The 12,660-nt window shown below is 27.1% G+C and overlaps 2 protein-coding genes across 8 annotated transcripts in view; one reads left to right on the top strand and one right to left on the bottom strand.

Moving 5' to 3' along the window:
* Positions 1-12,660, top strand: part of LOC142328651 (proton-coupled amino acid transporter-like protein pathetic) — a 95,133-nt gene that overhangs the window by 2,992 nt on the left and 79,481 nt on the right. The window contains exon 1 of one of the 6 annotated variants that reach the window (XM_075372543.1): positions 6,801-6,821. The exons of 4 other annotated variants lie outside the window; for them this stretch is intronic. The gene's annotated coding sequence lies outside the window, so the exon portion shown is untranslated. Of the gene's footprint in view, positions 1-6,800; positions 6,822-12,660 lie in introns of those variants that run through there. One more of the 6 variants, XM_075372539.1, reaches the window with a different exon arrangement.
* The window catches only part of LOC142328652 (proton-coupled amino acid transporter-like protein pathetic), a 42,440-nt gene that overhangs the window by 5,999 nt on the left and 23,781 nt on the right, over positions 1-12,660 (bottom strand). For both annotated transcript variants that reach the window (XM_075372544.1, XM_075372545.1), the window contains exon 7: positions 3,418-3,581. In XM_075372544.1, the coding sequence (XP_075228659.1) occupies positions 3,418-3,581 (164 nt within the window). The remainder of the gene's footprint in view (positions 1-3,417; positions 3,582-12,660) is intronic.

The raw sequence follows: 12,660 nt of genomic DNA, 5'->3' as shown, positions 1-12,660 counted from the left end.
CTTAATTTTAAAAAATTTGTATTCAAATTCAAATTTGTTTAAATAATATTCAAATATTTTTATAAATGTTACATGTAAAATTTACGTGTTACGATTAATGTCTTTGCATATGTATCTTGTAAAATTTGAATACCATCAGCAGCACTTATGTGCGTTCTTGTATCTGTGAGTGAATGTACATCCAGTCTATCTAGTGCGATATTTAATGCAATAACTATAATTTAGTTTATATATTTACGAATTGTGTTTCTGTGTCATTTTCTATATTTGTTTGTTTTATGTTATTCAGTATCCTTCTTTCCTGAAAATTTTGGCAATTTTGTACAACTGTTGGTTGATATATGAGTGCGCTGTGTATTTTCTATCAACAGGCATGACTTTGATTTTTTCTGTACTGCACATAGAATTTTGTCTAAGTGTGACTGAATAACAATTAATTTCTATATGAGAACCCCCCAAAAAACCATCATGTAATGAAGCTACATAAACGCTGTCATAGAAAAGATTTAAACAAGATAAAACCGTATTTCTGAAGGAGTTCTATACATAATACAGAAATGGTATACTAATATCATAGTATATACTTCTATTAGCACTATTTATTGAATTTTAAATGAACTATGGGAATAAGGATGCAAATTATACACAATATTTATATGTTAAGGAATTTTTGTCACATTACTCTCATCAACTTAACACTAATCTGTTTTATTTAAACCAGATGTTTTTTTTTATCTTAGTCAATTTACACACTTATGGTTATGTGTATAATTTATTATATGTTATCAAGAAATAGAGCATGCACAACCTACATGATTGTTAACAGTGTGATTAAATGTGTGTGTAAAATGAGCTTGATCAGATCTACTAAAAGCAATGTCTACAATGTCTCTAATGGTCAGAATAATTTAAGTAACCCTAATTCAAATAAATCAAAATTAAGTGAGAAAAACAGTCAGTCATTTACTTTAATGTATCTATGTAATAAGAGCTTGCAGTTTACATTTTCCAATACAAAAAAATATTGTTTTTATCTCTTCTCATCATTAATGACTATGCACTTTTGCAAAATACTTTTAACATCTTACACATTCATATAATATTATTTTATTTCTGAATGAAAAAACGACATTCCTACCAGATGTAATTAACTCATAGTACCTTCCAATTTATATTATTTAATTATTAAGAGAAACAAATATTTAATTTTATGACATGCAGTAAATAGTTTTACGGGTTTCTGGTTTGGTTTCCAATATTTTCATTGTTGATTATTTGATATATTTATTGAAATCACTCTGTTTCTTGTTGCCCTTTTTTGTAATTTTCTATTACTATAATCACAATTCCTTCATGATGCATAATGTGGTTAATAAATTCATCTCTTTGTTACCCAACATTTTTCCAAATTTTTATTTTTTTACATTTCATCAAGATCATCTTCTTACCCTTGTTAGTTCACTAAATATCCAATAAATTCCCAAGTGACCATATTTTGAATGAGCACAGCCTTCTCTTTTCTATTACCACTATCAGCTGTGTCACATAGCCAAATCTGTATGTCTTAGTGGGTGCTTCATACAACTCTTTAGAAATGTTTTTTCCATTTCAAAGTTGAATTCTTTAGCAGCCAATACTTAGTAAGTAATTACTATTTAACATAGCTTTAGCTTGTATAATTTTACTCAAATTACTCTACTCATCTTTAGTAATCTTATTAAAATCTACTGAAATAAAAAAAAAAAAATAGAGTTTCAAAAAAAATTTCAAGATCCATTTTAACCCTTTAAAGTCAAAATTTCAAAAACCTAAAAATTGGTTTTAGATATTCACATGAAGATTACACACACCAAAAATCAAGTTCATCACACAAAAAATGAGGTATCTTCAATTAGTTACAGAGAAATTAAGAAAGTACCAAATTTCACTGTTATGCAGTTTTAATGCTTTTACCTCATAATTTCAAAAAATCCTTTCTTAGTATACACTTTCACCATAAAAGGAACATGTATTCAAATTTTCATCAATTTATCTTCAGTAGTTTTTGCTGGATATTGATGAATCAATCAGTCAGGAATGTTCTTTTATATATATATATATATATATATAGATTATTATTATCTATTATCAAATTTTCTTTTATTTATTTTATAATAAAGATTGCATGGAATGAAAATTACAAAATATATAACAATTTTAAAACAACTACTTTTACTAAATCAAGCTAGTTCACAGAATCTCATGAACTACAGCAGTAAATAACTTGGATACAAATAAATTTTCTATAATTTTCACATTAAGTTTAGTCAATTTAAAAGCAGTTTTAGATAAAAATCAATTACCATAACAAGAGATAAATATTAAAAATAAAAAAAAAGCATTACTCTTTAATATAGGTTAATTAGAGAATGTGGGTGACAATTTTGTACAGAGTATAATTTTTTAAAATCTATTTAAACAAATACATATACAGCTGATAGCACTCCTGGTAACATAAGGATTCCAATGCAGGGTCATACATCTAAACCGGTTCAGCCATTGAGCTGCTACGGTAGAACAAACATATATACACCCTAAATATATAAATTAATAATTAAAGTTCCATCGTGATGAAAATCGGACAACTATTTGTAGAAATAATATAAGAGCACCAGTTGCACCCCAATTGTTACAGGTTGACGGTGATAATTAGTCTAGCCTACGAGTTGCTTGCATCACCTCACACATAAATACATACACACACACACATATATTTATATAGCCTATGATATTCCTGGCAAAGTAAGGATTCCAATGTGGGGGTTATACATCTAAATCGGTTTAGCCCTTGAGCTGCTAAGGTGGAAAAAACATACATACATACACCCTAAATACATTACACTCCTGTTTGGGCATTTGTGTAATAAATAGAAATTAAAACAGAAGGGTAAGAATTTAATAAACCTTTATCATCAAAACAGCAAAAATATTAATGAAAATAACAATGTTAACACTAGGGAAAAAATAAAAATAAATCAATAAAAATTTGTTTATAAGTTGTTATTTTGTCACCAAATCAATACTATTTTTCAAAAAGAAATGGAAAAATAATGATTACAAAAGATTTCAAAAACTCACTAAGTCAAGTAGGATATAAAATAATACTGATTAGTGAACACAATTTTTATAATACATTATCAGAAGCTAAATAAAAATTAATTAAAGCAACTTAACACTTTTTCTTGTGTAAAAAGAGTGAGAGAGAAGGATGTCCATTATAGATTCAATTATAAATTTATATTTGTAATTGCAAATTCAGATATTACTATTGAGTTAAAAAAAAAATAATTGATTAAAGTTATTGTACATTATCACTTTTTCTAATTCCTTAATCTTTTCACTTGCATATTATTAAATAAACAACAAAAATTCAATTACCTGTAGCTGTAATAGTACATATCCTGATAATGTTCTCAGCGTGAACTCCACGATGAAATCTTTCTGAGAATGAATCTCTAAATAGATCCATTGAAGCGTAGAATAATAACGAATATGTTAAGAAAATTCCCAGAGCTATTACAATTTTTAAAATTAGAGCTAGCCTGAAAAGAACAAAATCATTTTTAATACAAAATTAGTTTACTACATCTTTAAAAGAAATTGATTTACATTATACAATACAGTGCAGCAAAAGAATGATTCCTACATAGAAAATTGGTAGAAATCAATTGCTGATGAAGTATTGATTATTCTCAGATAATAAGAACTCTTAATTTAGAACAGAACTTCTAAAGCACAGATAACCAACTAGCAGATTTCAAAAGATTTTGTATAATTTCACAGGTGAGGCTCAACTCAAACCTCCAACCGGCACACTTCATTTCCTCTTTTTCTCTTCCTTACACAATAACAATGCTAGGAAAGCCAACATCCCTCTTACTTTTATCAATCAATTTCTTAACCTCTTCCACTGACACACCCCTTGCTCTCATCACCTCCTTCACCAAGTGCTTTTCTTTATGATTATCCTTTCAAGTGAATTCCTCCTTTTCTTGAATTTATAAACTGTTAACCTTTCCAAACCATACCAGCTGTCTTTTATCTTCTAATCTGCTCACTTCCGATTCTATCCCGTAGTATTTTACCTATTGATCTCCTATGACATTTCATTCTAGTATTCTATTTATGCACTACGGCTTCATGGGGCATCTACCACTACCATACAAAACAGTGGTTCAATTACCGATTAGTAAATTCTTTTCTTTGTTGTCATATTCAGTTCATATATATATATATACACAATACATGATTTCTAGAATACAATATAAAGAAATTCATTTATTTTTGTTTCACACCTTACATACTAAATATTGTAGCTATTAATAATTTATAATTTGACATAATTAGTAATTACCAACACAGTGATTCTCATAACCAAATCTCTTGTATCCACATATTATAATAATCCAAGACCAAAATTGAAAAAAATAACACAATTTTTTTTTTTATATCTGTATTTCTTTTTGTGTTCTAGAAAGAACAAACATTTGAACAAAAAAACAATAAACTTAATTTCACTCTGTTACAAAACTGAATACATAAGTCAATAAGTCGATTGGGCTTTACTACTTTTTCAACTTCACAATTTCTGTGAAAATCCTATTAAATAACACAACAGTATAATATACTGGAAAAATTTACAGTACAAAATCAGTCTATTTTGTGGGCATTTTTATTTGAGGTACAATAGAAAATGATTAATAAGTAACTTTGCACTAACTCTTTCAGTTAGTCTTCCTTTGAGTAAGTCATCTGCAAAGTACTTTATGGGTAACAGAGTGGCATAGTATGTTCATACGACTTCGCTTCCTTTGCAATCAGCGTTATTGCTTAGAATATCAATTACTCTTATTGCCATCATTATAACTTTCTCGTTTACTTTAATCCACCACAGAAAATTGGTTTTTCCTTTCTTTTTTCATTTCTTTATCTTATACACCTTAATATCCAGAAGCCTATAGCATTAACGTTTATTAAAAAAGTACACTCTATAATGCCTCAAATTCTCAGCTGTTTAAATTTATCTTTTACAACCTTTAATGATATAATTAAACCAAATATCAAAGTAGTAATAAGAACTGCAAACTTAATACTTTGTATATTATCTTTTAAAATTTGAAGATAATTTTTGATAAATACAGCTGGGTGATTTTTGATTATAAAAAACATGAATTTTATTTAAAAATTCTAAAGATCACATTTTTCTAACAAGAATCAAAGAAAGATAATTGAAAAAAATAAAAATTATAATTCATATAATAGTAATGTCACCATTTAATTACAGTAATTGATAAATTGGCTGTCAAAATAAAGGAAAGTGCCATCAAAATTTGCTAGCAGCAAAAGAGACAGACTAGATTATCTGTAATTATAAGTAAAGAGGAATACTAATACACCATACTGAAGAAAAAAAAAGCTAATAAAAAAAATCTATTCTCAATGATAAATAATTAACAAAAGAAATTTAAAAAAAATTATGTTAATATAAAGTTATAGATGAATAACTCTGTAGTTGTTTAATGCCATGCAGTGCATTTGAAAAGTAATTTAACAACACACTTTATAAATACACTGAGAGATTGTATCCCATGGGTTCTGAGTTTTCTGCAAAAGCTGGTAATCCTGCATTGTATGGAGCTTGCTTCTGCAAGCCAGTAAGGTTGATGACCTTGAGGCAAAAAGTATGTGGTTTTTTGTAATTCATTCCCTTTGCAAAACTGAGACGTGTCTTTCTGTGGATGCTCAGAATGATGTTAATTTTAGAATAGCGAATATTTTTTATTGAATACATCTTCCATGAGCATGGTGGTGAGTAAGCACAAGCAGTGAAAGACAAATTTGCTGATAGATTTCTAGTAACCTATTAGTAACCCAAAAAATTTAGGGAGCACGGGATTAGTAAAGCAACCCACATGCTGCACCTGAAATTCTTCTACAAGAAAAGAGGATTGGGATATGGATTCTAATTGGCCCAGTAATCTTCACAGAAACAATACATTCAACTTATTATTGTGAAATCATTTACCAGTTCAATTAGAGAGCTAACAGTGGACAAAATTAATAATGCTTGGATTCAACAAGATGCTGTAACTATGCATACATCCAGGCAGTCCATGAAGTTACCGCAAAGGTTTTCATTGACTGAAGCATTTCTAACAGCTTGTAACAGAAAGCAAACCTTACTGTAGGAAGATATTATCTCCAATGTTAAATGAAAAAATATTAAACTATAAGGACAATTCAATCATGACAATTTATGAAAAACAAGTAATTACTAACAATAAATTTGATTAATAAATACAATAATAGACTTATCCAAAACCTATTTAGTAACTTTATCAGTATTTAAATTACTCCCGAAAAGGACTAAGCATCTAGCATAAAACTGGATAAAGAAATCCAAAACTAAAATATGATGAGTTCTACTATTAAACAACACGGGATCTAATTTTATATGTAACATTCTTTTAAATTTATTCACGTGTATATTATTACTGCAATAATGGTCTATATAAATATCAGACATCTTGATCATGTATAAACTGAACAATCTACTTACTACAATTAAACTTATATTGGTATACTACTTGAAAGTGAAAAAATAAATAAAAATTCTTATCTTTATAAGACACAGCCATATATTTTAATCCCACTAATAACACTTGAGATGTACTAAACATTTGAAAACAATTTACTATAAATACAGAAATAAAGTAAAAAATCATTCAGATTAAATTTACCATTAATGACTTATTCATGTACGACTGAAATAATACTGCAAGGTAATTCTTATTTTTTTATATAGTATAGATATGGTTCAATTATTCAAAATTAATTTGCATTGTTAAAGCCTAAATAAAATATTATGAACCGATTTTCATAATTTTTTGGGAAAATTAAAAACAGTTGAAAATTTTATGAAGTAAAATATTTTCATCTTTAATTGAAAATTGTAATCCACTTGTTTTGCAAATGTCTATGGTGATTCTCTATTGCATTTACTAGCTATTACATTTTGTAGTTAACATATTTATTTTCTTAAGGCTTATATAAAACTAACAATGATTTAACATTTTTAAAGTTAATTCATAAATTGAATTATTTTATACTTTCTAGTAATGAAAAAACCAATCACATATTTTTTACATCTCGTAATCACTAAAAATTAAACTTTTTGAACTCTCAACATAGGAATGGTTGCAGTTCAATCAAATTAATTAATTTTGCAGTAGATTAAATTTTTCTGGGTTATCTACCTCATTATATACAATAAAACACCATCTTCACTTCCACACAAATCATTAATTTTATAGTATTTGTGGAATCCGTTTCCTATTAATGCAAGTGATATTTTTTCTGAAGTTGTTTTAACAATTCAGGTTCATTTACACATAATGATATATTTTTTTAAATATTTGTAAATGATTTCCATCAGAAACCTGTTGTTGCACTGAGTCAATAAGTTATCTTTAAAACATTTATTAATAATCACATTCAAAATAAAGTTGATTTATCATTCCACCATATTATATTAACAAACATCTATATTCATTTAGCTTGCAACAAATGATTTTTCTTGGTGACAGCAAAAGTTAGGTGAAAGCGAAATCTATCAAGATTAGGTACATATAAAGGAAAAACCAATAGTAAATTGAATGATTTCCTCAACAAAAAAAAAAAACCATTGTCTGATCCATAATCATTTTCTGGATGAAGGAGCATACTGATATTTATCTATTCATTACCCAGAGGATATGGGATATGTTATTATGTTTTTAATGAATACATCATAAAAAGGTTATTTAATGACATATTTTGATAATTTATTATTGCACAGTATTTCTGTACAAAGCACCCACTACATCACATAAAAAACAATAAATTCAAACTCCATGACCCAAATGGTATGGTGCATTACAATGGCACAAGTAAAGCATTATTTATAATGGTACATTATGGTAGTATGGCACAAATAATGAAAATTATATAATCATAATTATAATTATATAATTAAACTGGATTAATTAATAAATACTCCTAAATACGAATACTGAATTATAAATATTTTTCCCAAAAAATTCTGTAATATTTGGGCTAATACATTTATTTAAAAAATATATATATATAATTTAAAAGTTAACTGATTTCAGTACAAAATTTCAACACTAAAATTACAAAATTTAAAACGTACTGCATAAATGGTATATTAAATTCTCTTTTAATACAATAAAAGTACATGTTTTTTACTATTTTTTTATACAACCTCAGATGATATATTTTATTGAGCAATATGAGATGTATGAGATGACAGGTGAAAAAACAGACCCTGTATGAAATCCAATCAAGACCAGTTGCTCTAGAAGCTAGCATACTAACTAGGCTGTCCAAATTATTATTATGTTATAATTTAAGACACAAACTAACACATCTTCAACAAAATACAGAATATATATTTACACAAAGACATGTAATACATAGTTATAGCACTCTGAAATCTTTCTGTTCACTAGTCTTGTAAGGATGTAACATTTTTTTTTTATATCTAAAATAATAAATCCTTCTTGATAATTTATTAAACAATGGATAAAAACATTAAATGAAGAACAAAATAAATAAAAAGGTTTTTTTACAACACCAACTATCAGACTCGTAGGAAAGATGACCAATATCGAGAACAGTTCCACCCACACCATATCTAGATTAATAGCAGGAATGGACTAACACTTATCTAGTCCTCTAGTCTAATTATGGAATAAAAATGCATGTCCTTTTCTAATTGCTTCATTAATTAGTTAACCCAGGAACTGACAATCTTTGATTTTACAATGCAACTGGGTTTAAACAAAAAAAAAGATTCTCAATTATAACTGCCTGAATTATATTGTAATTTTTTCCAGGAAAGTCGCATTAGTGATCTGTACCATAGTTTTATACAAGCATTAGATAACCTTTTATATACAACACAAACTTTTACAGCTTTTCCTTTGAAAGAAAAATACATATTTCAGTGGAGATTATTAATTGTTTATTTGTTCATTATGTAGTTTGTATTCGTTTTAAAAGCATTTTAAAAATATTGTTAATATTAAATCTATTTAACTCTTCAAATTCATTCTTGATACATGAAGGATACTCCTACTTGCTTTTTTTAATACAATGAGAGATTAATTTGTGAATTTTAACAGGCTCCGAATTCAAAAATAATTTTTTTTAAAAATTGTTCCACTTTTACAATAAATATTTTAATTTCAATTCGTAAAGCCATTTCCTTTTTTCCATTTTGAAGTAAATAATGTTAGTAATGTTTTTATAAAAAACTATTTTTAACAGGGGAATTATCCAAAAAATCTAAAATACTACTGTCCATTAAAATTATTCAAAAGGTTGGAACTACCAGAGAAATAACAATCACCACTATAATAGTGTTATAATCGTGTTCAAAATTGGTTAGTTATTTCAATGTACAATATTATGATAAAATAAAAATACAATTTTTATGTATATTTTTACTGTTAGAGAACCAAACTGCTAAAAACACCTTGTCAGTTGGGAAAAATTTAGTTGCTGGTATAAAGATAATTATACACAGTGTGATTACATAAATCAAGGGTAATGAATATTTAATTATTAATATTAGATTAACAGCATTAAGCATAGCACAGGGCAGTTATAAAATTTCTTTAACATGCACAATTAATTACAAAACAAAAATAGATGTAAATGTTCTATATTAAATTATTAAAATATATCACATGAAAATATTAGATATAAAAACAAAATTATAAAATAATGTAGGTAATGAAGGTACTAATGAAGATTATTTGTGTGTGCATTTATATATATGTTGAATGGGATGCAGAAAATTCCAGAATTTTTAAGAAAAATGTTTTAATAGGTACTGTTTATCAAATTAATCAAGAAAATATTATTTTTTCTGTGAAATATAATCTTTTAACTACTTTATATAAATTTATGAGGTGATTTATTAAAAATGACAACAGAAGCATAATAAGGACCTTCTTAAGACAAATAAATATTATACTGAGTTGTAAGAAAGCAGTTGCATTCGCTGATTTGATAGAGTTGAATATTATTTTTTGAGATTAAATAACTATTTCCTTTTGGAAAAGATTTCACATTAATCTAAACATAAATACAAGAATAAATTAGCATTTTTAATGACATTGCCAACTACCAGTGACAGAGCCAAGACAAAATGAATAAAATGAATGAGCAATAATGGTCTACTTCTATCAAATTATGCATCATAAATTATATAAAATATTAACAACAAACTGAGATTACAACTGATGAACTGATTTTACACATAACCATTACCCCAAGGAGAAGATAACTATTTAAACACTAGTATCCTACAACTGAAGACAAATATAGAGGAAAAACTATACACAAAATAGTACTTCATGTTTAAAAAATTATCAACATTAGACGCTTAATTGTTTTAATTTCTTCCTTTTTTATGCCTATGGTCAAAACAAATATCATTCTAGATCTCCAAATAATTTCCCTGCAGAGTTAGGAAGATTAAACCTCCTAAGAATTCTGTGATTATGTAATAAGATTTTTAGTGAGTTTCCATTTTATAAATTCTAAAAACCTTGTCAAAAAAATTATGCTGCTTTAAATAAATGAAAAAAAAAGAAAAGAAAAGAAACTTTTAAGAATTTAAAATAAATTATTTTACACCTAATCTAAAATTCTATAAAACTTTTGATACTGTAAATAAAAATCAGGTGACTTCACTTCATTATTGTAATAACTGACATAACAGTTAGACAAAAATGTATAATTTTTTGGACATCACCAAAAATAACTATGGTGTATTCTTTTGTGGATGAACACACCAAAATATTATAAACGCTAAAGCTTAGAGTAGCATTAGAAACCTTACAAAAGCAATCACACATAAATAAAGTACTATAAGTACTAAATAAAGTTACGTATAAAGTGCTTATAAAAAAAGAATAGTAATTTCTGATACTATCCAATGAAATAGGTAAAAGAATGATATTAAAAATTCAGGTACAACATATTTACGTTAGTCCTCTACAGTTTTATTTACATAATGACAACTAAATTTACAAACAAAAAGGAAACTGTTGTAATATTTTTATAACAATGAAATAATTAAAATTACACTGGTCCAACATTAAATTTAAAACTGAAAAGGGAGTAAATGTTCTATACAGTGTTTTACATGCTGAATATGTATTCTGAAACAACCCATCACATAACATTCTTAACTTACAACCCCTTAAATTTATTTCTTCCATTATTCGAGGAACAAACAATACAAATAAGTTAGTACATCTGAATGTTTGCTTATTCATATCTGATTTATATTGTGATGCATTCTGTACACCACCTGATGTCATTTCATGTCAAGCCAGACATGTCAATGAGTCATTCAATGCGATGAAATTTTCTTCAGTATGAGTTCAGCTCTTGGTATGACTTGCTGTGTTCTTTAATTGTTGTAGTGGTTTTATCATATACATATTACAAAGATTGTTTCATAAGTGACACCATAAATTTAGTGAAAGATTTTTATGAACAAACAACTTTTGGTATTATTTTATTGAACATCAAAATTTGTTTAAGTTGTGTGTTCCGCACTGTAGTGTATTGCATGGTGAAACAATTTTAAGAAGTATTTTAAGTAATTAAGTATTTATAAATTAAAACTTAATATTTTTGTAATTAAGTAAGTATTTCTGTAATATTTCAGTTTACTTTCATTCTTTAAACATTTTGAATTTTACAATGAATAAAAATCAGGCTTGTAAAAATTCTCAAACATTTTTTGTTACGTTTATGGTAAATTCACCATGAAAAGTCAACAGAAACTAGTATTGAATTAGCTGAAAACTGCTTACAAACATTACTTTGACCGTTCCTTGGAAATATAAATCCTGGGCTCCACATATAGCATGCATCTAAGTGCTACGTTAAACTAACATTTGCCTTTTGGTGTACCTATGATTTGGCGAGAGCCTTTAATCATTATGATGACTGCTGTTTTTGTTTAACAAATGTTACTCATTTCAATTCAAACAATAAAAGCAGTACTGCATACCCAAATGTTAGTTCAGCTACGATACCAGTTCATCATGTTAATTTACCGATTCCGACTGTTCCAACTAAGAAATTTCTGATTCCCCACAAGGCTCAACCGATGAATCCTCAATTTCAATAGATATTAATTACATTCCAGAATCAAATACTGAACCTCACCTCACTACACATGCACAACTGAGCAACCTAAATCGTGACTTGTATTTGTCAAAACAACGTGCAGAACAAGAGTTTTGCCTGAACTGGACATGAACCTAGGAAGGTTCACATCTTAAAGAATGGAATTTATTAAACAAGGGCACTAAAATTTCAGTATATAGAAATCGAAACAAAGATTTACTGAAATACTTTAGAAGAGATACTTTGATTTGTTCCTGCCATGATGTTAGGGGGCTAATGTCTGAACAGGACGCTGAATATGTTATTCATGATTGCTGTTTATTTATACTCATCAAAACCATGATCAACTTATATATGAACTCAGTGAACTAAAAAAATGTAGGCTACAAAATGTCATTGACCTAG

Source organism: Lycorma delicatula, chromosome 8 (assembly GCF_047948215.1).
Source record: "Lycorma delicatula isolate Av1 chromosome 8, ASM4794821v1, whole genome shotgun sequence".
Classification (NCBI taxonomy): Eukaryota; Metazoa; Arthropoda; class Insecta; order Hemiptera; family Fulgoridae; genus Lycorma; species Lycorma delicatula.
The sequence above is the reverse complement of the archived record's forward strand: the minus strand, read 5'-3'. Positions and strand labels throughout refer to the sequence as shown.